General features: G+C 33.1%; 1 protein-coding gene across 1 annotated transcript in view; it reads right to left on the bottom strand.

Annotated features, from left to right (window-relative positions):
- The window catches only part of LOC126831518 (titin), a 354899-nt gene that overhangs the window by 289790 nt on the left and 43282 nt on the right, over positions 1–21827 (bottom strand). The window contains exons 19-43 of the mRNA XM_056103456.1: positions 17177–17299; positions 14669–14860; positions 13272–13380; positions 11910–12154; positions 11582–11701; positions 11214–11405; positions 10765–10962; positions 10456–10569; positions 9813–9935; positions 9507–9698; positions 9023–9193; positions 8590–8769; positions 6881–7009; positions 5911–6099; positions 5417–5593; positions 4977–5126; positions 4695–4817; positions 4139–4330; positions 3532–3715; positions 3189–3304; positions 2839–2960; positions 2431–2651; positions 2030–2326; positions 980–1134; positions 295–443 (exon numbers count right to left, since the gene is read on the bottom strand). Of these exons, the coding sequence (XP_055959431.1) occupies positions 295–443; positions 980–1134; positions 2030–2326; positions 2431–2651; positions 2839–2960; positions 3189–3304; positions 3532–3715; positions 4139–4330; positions 4695–4817; positions 4977–5126; positions 5417–5593; positions 5911–6099; positions 6881–7009; positions 8590–8769; positions 9023–9193; positions 9507–9698; positions 9813–9935; positions 10456–10569; positions 10765–10962; positions 11214–11405; positions 11582–11701; positions 11910–12154; positions 13272–13380; positions 14669–14860; positions 17177–17299 (4163 nt within the window). The remainder of the gene's footprint in view (positions 1–294; positions 444–979; positions 1135–2029; positions 2327–2430; positions 2652–2838; positions 2961–3188; positions 3305–3531; positions 3716–4138; positions 4331–4694; positions 4818–4976; positions 5127–5416; positions 5594–5910; positions 6100–6880; positions 7010–8589; positions 8770–9022; positions 9194–9506; positions 9699–9812; positions 9936–10455; positions 10570–10764; positions 10963–11213; positions 11406–11581; positions 11702–11909; positions 12155–13271; positions 13381–14668; positions 14861–17176; positions 17300–21827) is intronic.

Raw genomic sequence — 21827 nt, 5'->3', positions numbered from 1 at the left:
AATGTTTATAATGGATGTAATTTGTGATTGTTACTTGGTGTTTCTGAAGTGTATATATGTTCATTCACTTTCTTTAACAATTCTGGATATAATTCTTTTCCTTTAATAAGACATAATCTTTTATCAAACTGACAAGTATTAAAATTACATTTTATCATTTCATATATGAGTTTATCTTTTCATTATCTTAAGATTCAAATAAAAATAACCATCTAAATTTAAATTTAGCTGCATGAATACTCAAGTGGCATGGTAAGATGTTCATAAGAAATATGTTCATCTAAAAAAACCTACCCAGTACTGGAGAAATAAGGCTCCATAGTAACAGTACAAGATGATCTATTTTCACCAGCTGCATTTTTGATAACAACAGTATATGTATCTTGATCTGCACTATAAAGTTCATGTATATCTAGAGCTGAGAAATTTACTTCAATAGTAATCTGAAAAATATCAAAGGCATATCGTGTTTTAATTTAGAAATAGGTGGGTTGAATATATAATTTCACATACATTACCTGGTGGTAATCAGGATTTCAAATATCATTTGATCTAGAAGTAAATGTATTGGGGACTCGAACAGTAGTTGCTCCATTTCATCAAAATTATTATCGTAAACCTTAGAGGGGCATTAGATGTTTGATTTATATCTTTATTTTCATTAAAATCTGGGTTCTAATGAATTTACAAACTGAAATAAACCAAACTGCTTTAAAGAAGAATGACGTTTTTTAATGTTCCCCTCTTCTTTTATTAATTTCTAAATTGATATTAATTTATCAGACAAATTACTATTTTCCAATCACTGCAACATTATTAATACTTATCATAACTAAACATTAGAATTGTGCCTGTTTATCAGATGTAAAGATATACAAAGATAGACAACGGGCAAAATTTGCAAATGTTTCAGACTGGATACTAGCCTCTATATATTGGAATTATGGGGGATATGTTTTAAGTATATCAACTTATTCACCTTGTATGTATTACTAGGAGTAATACGAGTAGGTCCTCTGTACCATTGGACTTCTGGTGGTGGTGAACCAGTAAATCTAGTCTCCAGACGCACCGGTTTACCTTCAGGTGCAGCTACATCTTGCAAGGGCTGGTGGAATACTGGAGGTTGAAGAGCTGTTAATAAACAAGGAATAATAATCTTATTATTATAAATTTATTGATTACCAAGTAAAGAAGAAAAACAAAAAAATATTTTTTAACAATCTCGAAAATCAATCCAAAACCCCCTTCCACATCCTGCTCAGCCACACAGAATACAGTAATAATAAGATATTCCAATTAAAGGGGTTTTAAATTGACAAGGAAATGCATTGCTGTATCTTTACATAGAAATTTTAAGAAAAAATATTGTGTGTACATGTATCACACATATGCTTGTAAATAATCACTAGTAATTAATACCATTTATCTGATGAAACAATAATACCACATTACTTGATAAGAACTCATATCTAAATTTGATCTGATAAAAATTAAAACTCATTCCATGCTATTGACAATGAGAAAAGGCATGTCACATTAATGTCTTTTAATTTAGCTTGATTCTAAAAAATGATCAATTAATACTGTAAATGATACTGAAGAGAATGCATTAGCACTGGAAATGAAATATTGCTACAGACTGGAAATGAAATATTGCTATCGACTGAAAATGAAATATTGCTACTGACGATGATGCATTACTACTGGGAATGATACATTGCTACTGAGGAGGATGCATTACTACTGGAAAATGATACAGATACAAAAAATAATGCATTAATACTGAAAATGATACATTGATACTGAAGATAATGCATTAATACTAGAAATGATAATTGCTACAAGCTACAGAAGTTGATGCATTAATAATGAAAAGGGTACATTGATACTGAAGATAATGCATTAATACTGTAAATGATACATTAATATTGAAGACGATGTCATATCATGCTATTTATGACATATTTGACATTCTGTTGTTGAAATGATGAACACAAGTCATGCCCATAGAATGTAGTGAGCTTACGTATGACTGTCATCCTAGCAGATGATGAAGCCTCTCCCCCAGGATTATTAGCCCGACAAGTATATCGAGAAGAATGGTGCTGTTTGACTTGTCGTATCTTTAAACAACAAGCTCCATTTATCTTAGTGATGACGAAGTCAGAAGAGTTGTCAATATTCAACTCGTCCTTATACCAGGAAACAGTGGGTGATGGGATACCTTGAACATGGCATTCAAAGGCGAATGAAGAGTTCTCAACAACATCAACAGATTTCAAATTACGTACAAATTCTGGTGGATAAATTTGTTGATGAGTTTCTGTAAAAAGTAAACATTTTAATGAAGTTGGGTTCATCATAAATTAAATTTCTGAAAATGTTAAAATTTGTTAAGATCAAGGTTAAAAACAAAAGTTTTCTTACCCTTGACATTAAGTTGAGCTGATGATTCGGCCATACCAGCAGGGTTTGTGACACGGCATGTATAGCGTGCTGTATCCTCTGAGAAGGTTTCTTCAATGGTAAGTGTAGCTACACCATTGGCAAACCTGGTCTCATAATCTGGGCTGGTCAATGGTAGGTTGTCCTTACACCACTGAATTTCTGGTTTCACATCACTTTCGATTTTACACTCAAAGGTAAATCTAAAATAAATTAAAATAGATTAGAGAACACTAAAAAAAATAACTTAAATATTCTTGTGCAATAAATAATTGGGCCCTTACTCATGACAATTTGAATCCCGTAAAAAGGAAGATATGATAAAAATAGGATTTTTTGTCTAATTGGTGGCACAGTAATATGTGGCAGAATTAAGCATGAAAAACTTACTTATCTCCCTCCATAACTTCAGCATTTTTAAGATGTTGTATAATACGGGGTGGTCTGATACTGGGAGTTGGAGCAGCAGCAGTTGGTGCTGCTTGTCTTGTTAGATTTTCATCTACTGGTTTCTGAAAAGAAAAACAAGGTAGAAGAATTTGTTAATAAGTAAAAATTTTATTCATATTTTCTCAACACTTATACCAAGGTCATTTGTTCACTAAATATGTCTCTTAAATCAATGGAAAACTTATTCCGTACCATAAATTGATTCAAAAGATAGAATTTTGTATGTTTCCGGACTTGAGGTTAACTAATTTAGTAACTCACTTAAAATTGATCACTTTCATGTGTCTTACCTTTCCCTGTAGATTATCTCGCATACCGCTGATTTCATTATCAGCTTGTTCAAATGATTGCATTAAGTCTTGATATTGTATAACTACATGTCGAACTTTACTTTGACCTTGATCACCTGAAACAAAATAAAGACAATAAGATTGAATAAACTGTTAGAAAATAGTTCAAATCGTTACATTGTTGACCTAAGTATTTGTCAAAACATCAGCAAATAATCTGTTGAAGATTCACTTTCAATATGTTTTCATAAGTGTATCAATACCATGCATCTGATATTAAGATCTTACTTCAACATGGTAGCCAATGCTATTAAAATAGAACAAAAAAGCTTCATTGACATACCATAAAGTTGAACACTTAATTCAGCTATTTTTTGTAATCTCTCTTCTTGTTTGGGTTTTCCTTCTCTTACATAATTTTCTAATTTTTTTATGAGGTCATCAGCTTCCTGTGGTGTTCGACAATTTGGAGCTTGACGTCCAACATTAATCAAGAGCTGATTACCTTCTCTCATCCATGTTTCAGACTGAAATATAAAATAGTAACTCAATGACGGTAATCTTTCCAACTTTGGGCCTGGCAGACAGGAGTAGTTACTAGTCTTTTATAAGAGGCCTGGATATAATGATATGTTTTTGAACTATTTGCTGTGTAATATATCAGAATAAAATAGTCAAATTACTTATTTTTGCATTTGTAAAAAAAAAAGAAAAATGGCAAGGATTGTGACCGATATCCATATTTAAGGTGAGAGAGAAAGAGAGAAATGGGGTTTAATGTCCAGAGAAAAGCCACAAGGTTGGGCCCGCAACCCTACTCCTCGTTACATAGAAACTTGGGATCGAAACCATCCACCCAACCCCCTTAAAAAGGTGAAGAAAATCTTCCACCAATTGTCAGATCTAATGACAACAATATGAAATTTATATATAAAATCTTTTTAACTTACTTCTTCTGTTAATGTAAAATAATAGATTGAGGCATTAAGCTGCTGACGATAGTCACGCACGCTTGTATGGAATGTGCTCCATTTGTTTTTCAACACATCGATTTCTCGGCGGATATGGACGGAATCGTAATGTTTGTCCTGGACCATCAGCTCCGCCGTACTGATGAAACTGTTAATCTTTTGTTCAATTAACTGAAAAAAAAGATGTAGAAAATGTAATTAACAAACCCATTTCACAAACAATAACAATTAGGAGAAATAAATGGGTTGAATAGTCAATTTAATTTAGGCACAGAGGTCTTTAGCATAAGGAGCAAATCGCATAGCCTGGAGAATAGGCTAACCTATTCCTTGCCATGAACAAGCATGGGATTAAACCTAAAACCTTAGAGATGACAGACCGAATATCAGCACAGTTACCAACCACTTCCTGTACACATTAAATTTATACAGTGTCATATCACATTGATGACTATAATTTCCAAACACAAAAATTTCATATATGTTTTTGAAAGGTCAATAGATATTTTCATAACTTTAAATGTATAATATTTACCTCAACAGTTACTTCAAACTGTTCGTAGGCCTGAGAGGTCATTCTGGCGGATGGTAATGAGTTGCCATAACTACCTCGTCTAGCCTGTAAATGTTGGTGTAATCCATCTATCTCCGAATGAATCTAAAAAAGAGAGAGAAACCATTATCAAATGAAGAACCAAATGGGAATCAGGCTTTGAAAACTCTGGAAGGTTGTTCTCAGTGCATTCAGGGCAAAGAACCAAGACATTTTAGTTGAATTCAGTAGTGCTGGCCAAAGATTTTATGATATGTTACTCACCTGTCTGAGATCGAAGTTAAACTGACAGATTTGGAGATTTTGTTGGAGGCGCTTTTCTTGTTCCTCCCACATATAACCCCAGCGTTGTTTATATTCTTCTGATACGTCAATAACACGCTGTACATCATCTTGCGCTGTGGCTTCAGCATCCTATAAACAAAAAATATAATATTTTAATAGAAAATTAAATGTTTTAACATAAATTCTTTCTTTTCAGAAATAACTAAGATTGGAAATCAGAAATTATAACACAATTAGGATTTGAGTTATGCATAACAATTATTTTACTGCTGAAAACTCTGGCAACCCCTTATCTACAACCAATAAAGAAAACCTGTCAAAATTATCCCCGCCCCCATTCATCATAATATCTTAACCATGCTTTCCAACATCAAACAAAACAAAGCTTGCTCAAATGTGTTAATCAAGTTTGCACTAACCTGTTGCCGTACCCTGCGCACAATTTTATCACCTTCATCTGTGGTGAAATTTATCATCTGAGAAACTTCTTGTTTCTTGCGTTTATGTTCTTCCAGCATTATTTCTGCTTGCGTGAGTTCTGATGGTAATTCTGATTGCATGTATTCTCTCTCAGTGGCTTCAATAGCTTGATCGAGCTAAAAAAGTCATATAAAAACAGTTGTAAAAAGTGATATTTGTTATCCACACAAAATAAAACTTCAAATGTTTCTAATATTCTGCAGTAAATTTTTATAACTAGATGCATTGCATCTACATTTAATTCATTGACAAAGCAAAAATCTTTATAGCACTTGAAGAAAACTTTGAAGATTCTATCTGCTGCCAAAAGCATTTTCTAAACTTTTTTTTTTATTTTGGCAAAACATCTTTATAAGCAGAAATACAAAAGAAATATTGACATAAATCTACAAATTTTTATCAAAGTAATCAAAAGATAAAAAAAATATCTTACTTGATGTAGATTTTTAAAGAAAGCAATTGTCATCTTGAGCAATATTTGGTACTCGTTGATTCTAGATTGAAATCTTTGATGAACTTTGACCAGTTCATTAACAATTTGTTCTTTTTGACCATGAGTATCTCCTTTAAGTGACAACATTTCAGCTGTCTTTAAATGGTCCTCTATTTCTACTGTTGCTTTCTTAAAACAAATAGATTTATATCATCACATCTATACCCATGTAAGGGCTACAGTTATGTTGCTTTGTTTTTCATTTTAATATTCAACAAAATTGTTGACTACATAGATATCATTCTTAATAAATATTTGGTAATACTGTTTCGATTATTCTTCCCATTAATTAAAAGTATTTGTAAATCAGAGACATATCTCCATTGTAAAAAATTTAAATAATTTGTAGACAGCATTGATTAGTTTAATTTCTAAAGGGAACAAATTTAATATCAATCTAAATGTTCATATTAATTTCTATTATCTAAATTAATATTGGTAATTAACTTACCATATTAATTTTATTATATATGATCAAACATTATCTAAATGTGTCTATTGGGTGCTTTTGTGATAAAACAGTTTTTAATATTCATAAAGGAAGGTAAAATAATTGGATATTTATGAACTACAAACAGATTGCAGCCGAGTTGAATATAAGCGTAAGAAAATCTTGAATATGCAATTGCAACTTGCAAGTTTACAGGGTCTTATTGTGACAAAATATTCCTACAAAAAGTATAACAACCATTGATTATAAAGAGGGTAACATATATTGAAGGGAATTGCATACAGTGGAAACAAATTGGAATTTGGGTTTTTTACAAATTTCCGGATTCTATTTCTAATTAAAGAACAATGTTTGCCAGGCAGTCACTTTAGCAGAAATCACCAAAATGAAAAATCAAAGATTTAAGCCTTACTTCTAAACTCAGTTCCTAACATAAAGAAATCACACATTTTTCAATACCTTAGCAATGGGTGCAAAATGATCCAATTTTCGTTGTAGTTCATTAGCTCTTTCAAGAGAATTTCCAAGCTGTCCTGCGATATGTGGCATGAAAAATTCTCGCTCAGCTTTCATCACCCAATCAATGGTCTAAAATCAACCAATTAAATTTAAATAAGAATTAGCCTATCACCGACAAGGACACAACAGCTCAGGCCACATGCACACGCTCCAATCAAATTAATGATTAGTATTTGTTTTTAGGCTCTGTCTGATGGCACCAAACAAAAATATCACTTATTGAAATTAGTCATCAATTCAAACCTATAATAGTCTTTGCATTGAAGTGAACTATTATATACATCGAACTGGCCAAATGACCAATGAAATTTAATCTTGTCAAAGGATTTTAACTTTCAGCAGATGACTTAAAATGGCTGACTAATTACATACAAATGACAAATAGTTTGGCACCATCAGTTGAGCCTACAGCCAGTGTCGACCAAGCAATACCTTGTAGGCTGGCATAAAATCATCTAAACGAGCTTGGTATTTTTGAGCTGCTTCTTCCGATGAACCAAGATCGCCAGCAATAAATGGGAAAAAGTCATGTTCTATTTTAGCGACTTCATCAATTGTCTGTAAAAGTTGAATAGCAAAAACAACATGCAAACAATATCAGTAAACAGAAGGATTAATTGTTTAATGTTGAATCAAAATCAAAACAAGTACGAGAGTAAAATATGGACCAGGAACCAAGCATGACCTCATCACCGCCATCTATGAATTGTGTATTCACATCAAAAATCGAGGTCTGTCAATTGATGCACATTTGTCCAAGGAACAAACGCACCAAGCTTCAAGTCAAACATACTTGTATTTGAAATGCCTTAGTCTTTTTTGAGGAGAGTGGGCTCCTAGAACAACCACAAGGACAACAAGATGAGTAGCACTTGAGGCCTACCCAGTTCATGGTCCAGAAATTGACATGCTCTTGAAATCTGAAATAAAATGTTATTTCTAGATACTAGATAGATAAAGAAAGTCACACTATTGAGAGAAACAACATTAATATATAAAATGAGAATACAAATATTAAGATAAACACACAAATATAAAACCATTAATTAATCAAACATTTTTATCAATTATTATCTTATATTTTTCAGGAGAAACCAAATGAAAAGCTCTTTTCCAAATGGGTACTATATAAAAACATCATCTTTCTAATACATCTTTAGGTCATATTTCTAATACAAGTCAAATAGTATTCATTTGAAAAGGCCTCACATTATGATTTCAATGTTTTAGAGAAAACTGTGAGTTTTGTTCACCAGAATTTGAAATGGATGTACCTCATTTTGGACAAAAGCTTCTCAAAATTAAAAACTTTCAACTATACTAAAAGATGTCAAAGAGTGTTGTATATGAGCTGGTAATAGTTTTCTTGACAATTGAAGAAATTCATTAAATTTGTGAGTCATCATTTTAATTTTTTATATCAATTTTAAATACCATTCCTTCTTAAACACCATTCATGTCATCAGATTATTTGCTGAAGCATATATTTGTCATTTTAATAACAACAACTCCATTTTAAAGATCAAGATTTTGTAATTTATTATCATCTATGATACTAGATTTCGAATTTAACCTTCAGGGTTTTTTATCACTGAAATGCTTTTTTAATTTTTCCTACTCACACCATCACAAGAATAATTAAAACGTACCTTTCTTGCATCTTGTATAAACTGATGCCACTGAGATTTAAATTGCTTGCTGGAAGATAATTTTTGTGTCCATGATTCATAATGGACGGAAAGTGTTCGCATTTGTTCACGCATTTCACTTAAATATTGTTCAACCAATAAAGTTGGTTGACGTATTTCCAGTGAGGAGTCTTCTGAAAGCTGAAAGAGAAAACAAACTTGTAAATATTTTTCTGTGTGTAATATGAGAAATATGAAACAAAATATATCTTACATCTAAAAGTCGGTTTAATAATGTTTCTTTTAATTTCATACATTTTTGGAAGGAGGAACAACTATAGGTACTCAAATCCCCCTGCATGCTCCTCTACTCAAATATCAAACTTAGTAGAAATTTTAGGATAAAACACAACCGTGAAAAAGAGTGATTAAACAAAAATTCTTTTAGACTTACTGCTGAGGAATTATGTAAGAATGATTTTCCTTTCTCCTCGAACTGGGAATGAATGTTAGCTGTTTTACTAAACAGTTCCTGCATTTGAGAGACGGCAGTATCCGTCAAGTCCTGCAGATTCTCCGTTTCGGAGCGCATAATGTGCTCGAGGCCACCATAGTTGTGTTTCAACTGAAAGATAATATTCATTTAATTTGTATTTAATATATAACAGAGAAACAAGCAAGCCAACCGAGAGGTTGATGTTCCCTGTCTTGACAAAATAAATAGACAATACTCAATAATTACTTCCACATTTATCTTATAATAAAGCATCAAGTATCAAATTCCTTATCACCCTGCTTAACCGGAGCAGAAAATGCTCATTATCGAATTTAGTCAAGGTACTCATGCAGTGAAACTACATACCAGGATTCATCGCGCTCTCTCGAGGCAGAAAATGATCATAATTTAAAAAAAAATAATTTGTGCATATTAATCCTACCTGTTGGCCGAGCCTGAAGAATGAGACATACAATAGGGCCAATTGAATGCGAATTTCCACTACACGTTGCAGACGATGAATCTGTTTCTGTAGGGCGTCAACCTTCTCTGCGGCTGTTTGTGCTTCTTGGTCCCCTGACTTGACCAAGTTCACTACTGCTGCAGATAAGGCTTCCATTTCCGCATTCTTGTCCTAAAAAATAACATTGTGAAACAAATATTATTAGTATGAAGAGTTTGTTTACTATATATTTACGATCAAGAAAAAGCAGATCTATAAAAAACAAAAATCTTTTAAATGACTTACTCTGATGTCTTCATCCAATTGTTCGTGAATTTCAAGAAAATCCTTGGCGCTGTTCAGGTCATTTCCCATGTTGCCATGACGTTTGAGCGTAGCCATACCTATCTGTGTTAGCCATGTTTGAAGCTGCAAATTAAGAATTGAGAATATTTAGACATTTCAATTAATTCTGGTGTTAATGAGCTATCTCACAGAAAACACTTCCTCAATTTTTGAAAACTTGGTATTAAGATAAATCCTTAGTGTTTCTATATTCTAACAAAAGATTCATAATGATGACCTTTACTCAGATCAACTTTTAAAAAATTCTAGATATCCATTGCTTATATGTCAAAATTAACTGTTGGTTATATATTTTTCAACCGTGTGGTGTTTGAATGGGGATCATTAAACAGTTTTTTGTAACTGTCCTTGTTATCTATTTATTGCTAATATAGAGCAAGAGGTGGACAGTCGCTGTTAATCTGTTGATTTTTGATTGACAAATGATGGAACTTCCAGTTAAATGCATGATATACAGAATGTTATAAAGAATACAATACTAACTTCCATGTACAAATTCTGGCTCCTTAAAATATAGATTTGTGTAAGTGCAGGAAATATTAATGGATAATACGCAGGTAATTAATTTTGTTCAGGTACTTACACTATTGAATTTTTCTTGGAATTGTAAATAGGCTTGACTACGTTCCCACGCCTGGGCCCGTCTTGCCTTGCACAGCGACTCAAGGTGGGCGCAGTGAGCTTGGAGCTCATCCATCTGAAAGGAAAATAAAGTAAATGTAAAATGTTTTATTCCAGTTGTTTTGGGTACTAGAATGTCCTCAAAATAGTACACAAATCTATTTCAAAGATATAAGACTTTCTCTATCCTGAACATATAATTAATCATTTTCTTATGAGCTTTTACTAATGAATTCTTTGAAAGTAAATGTTTTATGACGGGAATTCTTACCTTTTGTCTGACGCCATCAGCTCCAGAGTCACTCCTACTGACCCTCTCCAGTAGAAGTCGACCCTCGCGTAGAGCTGGCGCAGATATTTCTACTATGGCGTTAGACAATTGGGCATGTTGCTCAGCAAGTTCTGCGCTGTTTCTTGGCAAGTCCATGTTGTTAAGTTGGACTTCTATCTGTTCCAGTTTTGTTAGAGCCTGAAAATGCACGTGTCGAAAGTTAAAAAGTATTTTCTTTTTAAAGGGCCTCAAAATTCATTTTTCAATTATATGTCTTTAAGTTCTGTTAAACTAATATTCTAGGATTGTAAATAAAAATATGTACTACATAAAATATTTTTGATCTTTGCAACATAGACATGAACATTTCAATAGGTCATGAAATATGTCTGCATACATCAAAATTAAGATAGAAAATGTCCCCAAAACAACAGTGGGTATAATCTTACCGTTTCCCGTAAATTATAGAAGGAGACTGACATTGTGATGTTTCTCCTTCTGTTGTCAAGTTTAATCATGAAGTTCTCACATTCTGTATCGACAGTAAGCAGCCGCTGTCTCACACCTTCCGCATCCAGGTTTGTCCGGCGCAGAAGTTGGTCAGCTGTACGAATCAGCTGCAAAACTGTCTCTTGGATGTCCTTAAATAGAAATTGCTTTCAATTATTTTGAACTCAGAACAAAAAATCTTATTTTCCAGAACCATAAAACAGTCAACTAACAAGACAATTTTCATTTAAAGACTGAAACTTTTTTCATTTGCGGTAATATCGTAAGAAACGAAATCTTTCAGGATGAATTGATATATGATACTTACTCTTGCTTGGGTTTCAAATTTATTATGTTCTTCTTGTATTCGCCTTGCTGCTGCATACGTGTCCCCGAGACTTGATATTCTGAGGTATTCAGATCCGATCGTTCGGAACCATTCCAAAATCTGAAAAATCAAAGACATGTCATTTCCTAAATATATGCGACATATTCCATTATATATTCCACAAAGAGTATTGAGTTTCAAAATATGTACTGGTATTTTTTTTTAAAAGATTCTGCTTGATAAATGCTGTTGTTCGATTCCTGAAAATTCTAGTTCTTTAACCACATGAATAATGCTGTCCCAATATTGAAACAGCATAATAGCTTACCTTATTAACTTCTTGGTCCAATTGACAAAGTTGTAGACATTGTTCAAGTTTTTGTCGTCGTAATTCCCAGAGTTCTTCCAGGTGACGCCTTCGATCGTGAAGTAACTCGAGTAGATGTTCTATTCCGTAGCAGGCGGCGGTAGTTGCATGTTTATTTTGTATATCTGCATGCACACCCATTTCTTTGATGTGTTGTAATAAAGAATGTCCCATATCTAAGGTGATTTTAGAAGACTCAAGAATACCTAAAATTTAAAAAAAAAACCACATTCAGTACAAAATAAATAAATAATCAAATGACATCAACATCAAAGGATTATTTAATCTACATTTTTTATAAATATCTTTTTGATAATACTGTGTAGCTGTTATCTGCTCATAAATTAAATAATGAAAAGTTGATTGGTTGTCCTGTTGTCTGTTTAATAACGACATCTTTGTATGTGCAGATTATGTCCAGTCATATTGCACTGACAGTTCTTCTTTTAGGCTTGTGTTGAATTACAACAGCATCAATAATGTCATTCTCATACTCTTATGGAGCTGCAGTGGCTCAGTAAGTAAGGTATTGGCTCACTATTCTGGAGGTTGGTGGTTTGATCCCGGTGTTGGCTGAGAAAGTTCCTCAGGATTTTCCAGTGTGGTTCCCCCTTGTCAGTAACGAAGGACAGAAGACCTAGCAAGGAACAGTGTCTAGTCATTTGGATGAAATGAAATGAAATGAAATGGGGTTTAACGTCCTACTGTTCTGCTCCTATGCTGGGCTAATGAAGACGGGCATACGCCATACAGTGTGCTATGAGGGAAATTTTGCCCGGGCAGTGGCACTATCGCCTACTCTTATATCGAATTCCAACTGCCAAGGGATCTTTTATGTGCATTCCAATGTATACACGGGACCTCGGTTTTTCGTCTCATTCGAAGGACTAGACAGCTTTCCTTGTCAGGCCCTCCGTCCTGCATCACTGACAAGGGGAAACCACGCCGGAAAATCTGGATGAACTTTCTAGGCCAATGCAGGGATCGAACACCCGACCTCCAGGCTAGCGAGCAAGCGTCTAACCCACTTAGCCACCGTGATCCCCGTCATTTGGATGAGATGTAAAACCAAGGCCCTATGGACACACTGGTGTACACTTAAAGAACCCTTGACAGAATTTAAAATAAGATCTGTCCATGCAAAATTTCCCTCATAGCACACTGCATGGCATATGCCTGTCTTTATTAGCCCGGATGTAACAGAACAGTAGGACGTTAAACTCCTTTTCATTTTATTTCATGTCCCATACTCTTACATGCACATCTACTTAGTGGTAATATAAAGTGTCATTAACCTGTAATAAAGGTAAAGAATTTACTTACTTGATTTGATATCATTATGTTGGTTTAATAAATCTCTAGCTGTTTCTACATTTGAGGCAAGGGGTACTTTGGTAAATTTACCCTGTGCTTGTTCCATCTTTTGTGTTAACTGAAAAAAAAAATAATAAAATGTTTTTTTTATAATATATTTTATAATCGGATTATCTAATACGGCAATTCTGCATTATGAGACTATACAGTCGTGCACAAAGTTTATCTTGATTTTAATTCATAGCCAGTTTACACCTAACAAATCTTTACAAACTTTTGAACACAGTAAAGAGCATCATTCGATTTTCATTGTTCAGTTTACAGGTAAACGCTTAAACAAATAGCACCGCGGCTCTAACAGTCAGGCAACATGGGTTCTATATCCTCCATTTTAATCCAACTGCCAGTTATTTAATGCTCAATTCCTTTTCATCCTCCACCTTTAGATTACAGATATCATTTTACAACATAAATGCATTACAGTATTATCTAAAAAATGCTTTTAAGGCTTTCAAATTGACATTGACTAATATATAAAAACACATTTCTTTCCAATATCTTCTACTTTTCTTGTAATGTAAGTGATAAATCTACATATTTAGTTATTCAACCATCAATAATATCAAACTACAAAAATAACCACAAAACTGCATGTTGCCATCATTTGAATACTGGAATCTGAATTCTACCAGAAACATTTTTTGCTTATTTTTAAGTATATTAATGATTAAGTGATATGTTTTGTATGCACGAAACAACATGTTGGCGTCATTTGAATACTAGAATCTGAATTTTATCAGAAACATTTTTTGTTTAATTCTAAGTATATTAAAGGAACTATCCCGAGTTGAACAGAGTCTCAAAAATAAAAGTCTGAGTGATCTAATAATCGATTCCCATTCCTTTTGAGGGTTATACAATGAATGACCCATGTGCTATACTTGATAATGAAAGGTAAATTTCAGCGACACATTACTTTTATAAAATAAAAGTCTGGTTTTATCCAGATACCGCATGATACAGCTTCGGACACCGTTCTTCATTTCCAGATTAAGACCGACGGGTTTAAGTTGTTTGAAAACGTATCACATATATTGAGTTAGTTGCTCGGCCCTAAGGTAGAGGATTTTAAGGGATTTTAACACAAAATTAAGCAGTTTTATTTTCCAAAATATTATCGGGATTGGCCCTTTATGATTAAGTGATATGTTTTGTATGCACTTAAAAGTTACAACAAAAATTGTTAATATTCTGAAATATAAATGAGAAGTGGCATCAAATGTTCTAAGTTGGGTTTTCTCTTTTACCAACACCAAGACACCATGGTTGCCCCATAAACTGCAATCAAATGTCAAAAACACATGAAAACAATGTGCAAGATAGTATATTCTTATATTTAAACTTACATCTTTTACGCTTTGATGGAATGCTATACTTTGTTCCAACATTTGACCTCTGTATTCGAGCTTCTCATTGAGAGCTTTCCAGGCTTCACCAAGTGTGTCTGCCATGGCGGCATGGACATCAGCTTGGGATCTGTTCTCATCAACATATGTGTCAGCTCTTGCTAAAAGCTGTTGTACTTCTCCTTCTTTGGACTGAAAAATAGTAAATAAACAAATATGATTATAGATTTACACACTAAAAAATATTATGTCGCCCACACCCATGGGTACATCAAAATTGGTGGTCATTGGTTTTATAGAAGATAGGTGCATAAATGCTTTTTTACAAATTGAAATTATACATATAATCCATAAATGAGAAACTAATTGTTTCAAATACAAACAATTTTACTGTAACTAACATTCAACACAAAAAAAAACCCTACTCATCAACAGAACAATATCAATACATGTCATATAAAATGTCTAAGGTTAAATTTTTTTATCTCCAGGTGATGAACTAATTTGAGAAAAGATTCATGGATAATTTGATTTATTAACACCAAAAGTGGTCATATTATCAACTAAAACATTCCTCTACATATATCTAAGATAAAGTTTGAGGACATCAGAGATCAAATGAAAATAATCACCTTTTAATACAAACATCATTTAAACTTGTGGGGACAAATTAGCGGATAAGGGAGAGAGGGGATAATAATTAATCAGTTCAATAAACCATACAGCCCCTACCCCAAGGAAGCGTAAAATTATCATATTCTTATAAGTGATAAAGTCAGTTTAATTCAAAATGCAATATAACGGTAGTTTACTTAATTTCTTTCAATCAAGTACAAATTAAAAGTTGTAGGATACATGTATGTACTGTATTTCTGCTATCTACTTCTTAAATCCTTTACGAACCAACTACACCCCCCCCCCCCCATCCCACATTAACACTTCCTTTGGAACTTATCTGAAAAACCACTGTAAATAATACTAATTTACTTCTGGGTTACAGAAATTATTCATATTATTATAAAAAGATCTGAATTTCTGTCCGGACTCTCACCGTATACAATTACAGGGCTGTCAATTTACCAAATATGCCAAAAATATGTTTCATATTTGTGCAATTACATATGTAATTGGAAATCATGTAAATTGATTGATGGGGAGGGAGCAGGGGTTTTCTCATTGGCAGTTAGAAAATAGGATAGAAATGGGCACTCCCTCTTTTATAAATTTTAGTTGAAATTGCTAATTACATAGTCAAAATCTTTACTATAATATGTACTGAAGACAGAGCATTTAAAACTGGACAAATTAAATACATTATGTAAATAGAAAACACAGAAAGCCAGTGGCTAACAGTATAGACTAAATATCTATATCAAGACATGGATTAATGTTGGCATGAAGCTCCTGGGAGCTATTTTTAGATGACAGGTGCCAAGTTCTGAAGTTAGGAACTGATAGAGGTTTGAAATAGGATACCTGGCACACTCCTACTAGTTCTACCAAAACAGTTTCTAGATTATCTTAACTCAAATCATATTCCAGCTTTAAACAGAATCTTCCCTAAGGTTATCAACTGGTTTAAATTAAACCATAACAAATTTCAACTGTATATATCTACCATCATGACTTATAACTTCCTATACTTTAGAATATAGGTAAACTCATGGTTGGGCATTATTACCTGAAACCAAATGTACATCAAAGCGTAATATCTTTAAGACCTGACATCATCCACTAACCAAAAATTAGAAAGTACATGTAGCAGAGACCTTTCTCAAAAGTATGGGGGGGGGGGTGATAGAATGGTCTAATGCATAATATTTAGATCACCTGCCTAACCTAGTGGGTTTTTTCTAGTTCCTTTGGTTTCCTCCCACTGTTAAAGACACCTATGTGCAAGCCAATTGTTTAAATAAAATTGCATCACATTAGTCCCCAAATGACATACTTTGTGTTGAGTAGACATTAAACCCCATTTCTACCCCAAAGATCATATTTCAACTCATTTTGGAAATTTTGAGATTTACACTGTACATTTATCTTCTATAGAAGACTAGAATTTGTCAGAGAAGAAACTGAAAGAATGTCAAATACTTGTTGAATATAGGATTATGTGTGTAATTATTATAGTCAGTAGAGTACAGGTTGTATATAAATATAGATCAGTATAAAACATCTGTTGTAAACATACTTAATGATGTAGCCATTACTTATACCTATCATAAACATTACATCTACATCTATGTAATCAAACTTTTAAAGAACTCTCTAACCGCTTTTTTTTTTGGGGGGGGGGGGGGACTTTGTTTCAAGTTCTTATACAACATATGTATTTAACCATCAAGATTCTGACTGTCTGACCAAGGAACAAATGGGCCTTGAGTCTTACTTGTAAAATATAACAAACAATTAAACAATTTTCATATCATACAATGCCTTCAACGTAATAAACACTTCTTTAATATATATACTCAATGGAAATCAACTATAACGCAGAAAGAAATTTACCTTTAATTTTGTGACTAATTCGTCATGTTCCCTCTTTAATTGTATTGCTTCCTCCAAAGTGGAACCCACATCTACAAGATCGGGTTCCATTTGGTGGACACGCACTCGAATCCATTCTCCACTCTGAAAAAATTAAACAGAACATAAATATGAATTTACAAGAGAAAATGTATTCACAATATTTGCCATTTTTAGTAATAGGTAATATTTTATTTTTCAATTACTAAGAGGATTTTGTCAATATAAAATACCCCTAGAATCATTGCATGTAGAAAATCTGTGAATTCTGACATCAGAATTCTAAATATGCTTAAATTTATATGTTTTGTGTAGTCTGTCAGTATGATATTTGAGTATAACAGATTTTAACTGTTAATTCTAACTATCCATGCCATTTATAGTCTTTATTCATAATCAAACTGCTTTGATTCTGATATTAAGATCTGACTGGGACCTTTGGCCATTAAACATTTCTTATTCAACTCCAAATTTTACTCAAATTTCTATGCATTGTTGCTAAAATAAGAAATTCAAACTTGGATCAATATTTTCCTTTCTAAAAATTGCACCAACCTAGCCCCAAAAATATGTTGAACCTGTTGCATGAAGTAATCTGGTCTCCATGCTAAGTTTTAAAAGGATCCTATCATTCGACCTATGGATCTTAATTCAAAGATAATAACTGATTGTTTTATGGTTTTATCAAGTCTTACTCAAAGCATACCATGTTAATGAGTTATGGTTCTGCTCATTAACATGATATATTTGAACCATGAAGGTCGTACATGTTGTAAAACAATATAGGAACTATTCAACCGCTAGCTATAAATATCTTGTTTATTTTTCAACTCATGTATTTTGGAAGTTAAGTTAACCTGAACACACCCAATACCAATAACAAGCTATATAATAACTTGTATATAACATATAAGTACAAGTAGATCATTGTTCTAATATATACCGGTACTGTATATACATGATTCATTTTTTGGCACCGATATTAATTTGGAACAAATATACCTACATGTATAACAAACTACTATTTTTATGCTATTTTCAGGAACATCGTGAATTTATAGAAAGCACAAGAACGAGTCTGGTAGGCAACAGGGTGCAGCCCATTTTTAAATATGGTTTTAGGTTATCAAATTTATTAACTAGCTAATTGTTTTGCATATCAGATAATAAATATCAGTAGAATCTTTCAGCAACTGATTGCTAAAATCAAGGAACAGATACAATTCCTGCATAGCATGAAAGGCTTAGCAGTTGGTACCTAAACTTCAACTCTCACGGGGGATCACGTGGCTAAGTGGGTAAGACGCTGGCTCGCTAGCCTGGAGGTCGGGTGTTCGATCCCTGCATTGGCCGAGAAAGTTCATCCAGATTTTCCGGCGTGGTTCCCCTTGTCAGTGATGCAGGACGGAGGGCCTGAGAAGGACAGCTGTCTAGTCCTTCGGATGAGACGAAAAACCGAGGTCCCGTGTATACATTGGAATGCACATAAAAGATCCCTTGGCAGTTGGAATTCAATATAAGAGTAGGCGATAGTGCCGCTGCCCGGGCAAAATTTCCCTCATAGCACACTGTATGGCGTATGCCCGTCTTCATTAGCCCAGTATAGGAGCAGAACAGTAGGACGTTAAACCCCATTTCATTTCATTTCATTTCAACTCTCACGTGAACATTATATGTAAAATATATTTTTGTATACATGTATATTGATGTATGTGTATGTTTTGTATACTGTTCTTAATGGACGTCATATGCAAATAAAAAGTTGAAAGTTATAAGGATTTCAAATATTTGGGGATTTCTTTATTATGAATTCCATATTTTCTACAAATGAATAACAAATGATTTCAGCTCCCATATATATATATATGAAAATGTTTATAGTAAGAAGCTTGCACTAATAGAAAACAACCTACGGTATATATATCATGTAGATGTATTTGAACAATCATATAATGTAAAGGTATTTTATTCAGATAAATGCAATACCAGATGGTTCATGTACTTCTTTATACTAGCTATATTCTGACTAATCACAAAATACCATACATATGATGCTTGGCAATTAGCCATTGGCATCGACACAATTCCTGAAAGTACCGGTAGTTTACAGATAAAATGTTATTCTGCGTCTTGTGTCTAAAGCACCATTCCTGTTTATCATGATCATAACCTCATGGTGAATGATCTAATACTTTTGCTCTATCTAAGACGTATTTAATGTTTTCTGATAAACCATGGTATATAAGCAATAGATAATAGATAATTCAATCTGATAGAGCAGTAGCCCCGGCTTCTGAAATCCAATTACAAACTGTTGCTTAAAATAGTGTCATGTATGTGACAAGGTATGTTTAGTCTTTCTATAACACCTGAACTTATATTCAATAAATTACCTCTTACTTAAGTAACTGTCTTAAGGTACAATTTCACCTTAAATTTAAGGCATTTCCTTAATCAATAAAAGAATATTCAGGGAGAAAAACACCTTTAAAGAATCTTTGAATGGCCTTTAAGGAAACATAAGATTTTCAAGCTTAATGAAAAAAACAAACTTCAAAAATTTTCAAAGATAACAAAGATTAAAAGACATTTAAAAATTATTCAGTAGTATCATTCGACTTATAACAGTGTCTGATTTAGATGAAGAGAGGAGGTACTGGGCTATTTCACTTATGGGGTCCATCTCATTTCCCCACCCTCACGACTAAAGGAAGATAAAGTGTGTATTAAACATAATTGATCAAAGCCGAGGATGATGATGGATGTTTAAGACTTATGACAAGGTCAAAAATGTTATACACCTTGGCCGGAGACACTTCGATCTTGAGGCCCAAGGCTCAAACCTTCCAAGCCTATAGGTAAATCTGGCACTGTGACTAAAAATATCGGACATTAATTGACAACATGAATCTTACAAGTAGAAATATTCTTTTTTAGTCTTTATTAAAGGGGTATTTCTAGATCTCATAACAAGGATAAAGGGCATACTTGGTGATGGGAATAATAGTGGTAAAGATTGCTAAATAAAGTATTTTTAAATGGCCACACAATAATAAAATATTTAGCGATGGTGTTTCCTTTTTTTATGGGCCAAATTCTAGAAAATCATTATTCATCAGTATCTTTGACCAGGTGAGTCATCAGAAAATATGCCATCTATTGGCTGACAGCACTAAAAGACGCAATAGATTGATAAACATTAGAAAACTGACCATCGCTCAGGAATAATAAACATAATAAATAAATCTGTTAAATTAATAAGCCTCGTCAAAGGTGTTACGATTGTGGACCAAATTAGAAATGAAATTAAGGGGGGCTTATATCTGAACCACTTTGCCAATATTAGTTGAGAAACTGGCTTGTCAGTCAATTTAAATTCTTGATAAATGGCATTCCTGTTTTTCAGTTATAATGGTTTTGCTTAGGCTGACGGTATCACAATTAGACTTGGTATCATTCGTACTTTAGTCTGAAAGTATCATTTAGACTGTTGGTATCAATTTAGACTGAGAGTATCATGGTATCATTTTAGACTATTGATATTGTTATGTCATTTTATACTGAAGTAATAATTTCAGACTAAAGTCTGATGATGCAGTCATTTAATCCTGAAGTAATACAGTAATATTAGATTGAAGTCTGAAGTAAACAAGCTAGCCAATCCACATGTGTATAATCAGTATACATTTGTCCTTGAAAGAAAGGAAGTTCAGTTACCAGGAAATTAAATAGTGGCTGAGCTTTGATCTCAGACTAATAATGCAGATGCAATGGAGGGAAGGTACTGTAAAATATTGCCAATAACATAACATTTGGTCCCCTCCCAAAATTCTGGTATTTCTACATTTCTAGTGGTATCTGGTTAAAGTTATAAGAGGTCTGATCACATCTGCTATGCAGTATACAGCATCTTTGTAACTATGACAACCAGCTGCAGTGTTATCGAAATTATCCCTTTCAGCTTGTATCAGTTGATATAATATCAGTTAGTTGGTAAAAGCTTTGATAGATATATAAAATAGGTCAATTAAAGCCAATTAGTGATACATAAAATAGGCCAATTAGTGATAGATTTTTAAATAGTTCAATTAGAACTAGATTTTAAAATAGATCAATTAAAGCCAATGACTTACATAAATAGCATTCCTTTTGAATTACCTAAACACCAGAAGACCAATATCTAGCATTGAAAGAGCTAAAGAGTGCACAAGGGGTCGCAAAGGGCCTCAGTGCACCCCTCCCAATATATTCAGGCAAACAATTATTTTGGCAAGACGGTCACAGAAATTTAAACACTTTAAAGGTTAAATTCAAACAAAGAATCTCCAAAGCTAACATTCCAATCTAAAGTATCAAGAATCTTACCAATATTCATACTTTTTGAAAACAAATGGCCAAAATCACATTGTGATATAAATTGAGATCAATTGGTGTATAGTGATATTCAAGAAAAAATCGAAAAATTAGGGAATTTGAATCTCTACAATCTGTTCAACTTTTAAAAATGATAATCAGTGGATTTTGATTTTACCAAGAACAATAAAGAATTATGGTGTTGGTTGGGAGTGCTATAATAGGAACACTATTTTTTATTTTAAGTAACATTGGCATTACAGGGGTTGGATTACCTACA

Source organism: Patella vulgata, chromosome 9 (assembly GCF_932274485.2).
Source record: "Patella vulgata chromosome 9, xgPatVulg1.2, whole genome shotgun sequence".
NCBI classification, from domain to species: domain Eukaryota; kingdom Metazoa; phylum Mollusca; class Gastropoda; family Patellidae; genus Patella; species Patella vulgata.
The sequence above is the reverse complement of the archived record's forward strand: the minus strand, read 5'-3'. Positions and strand labels throughout refer to the sequence as shown.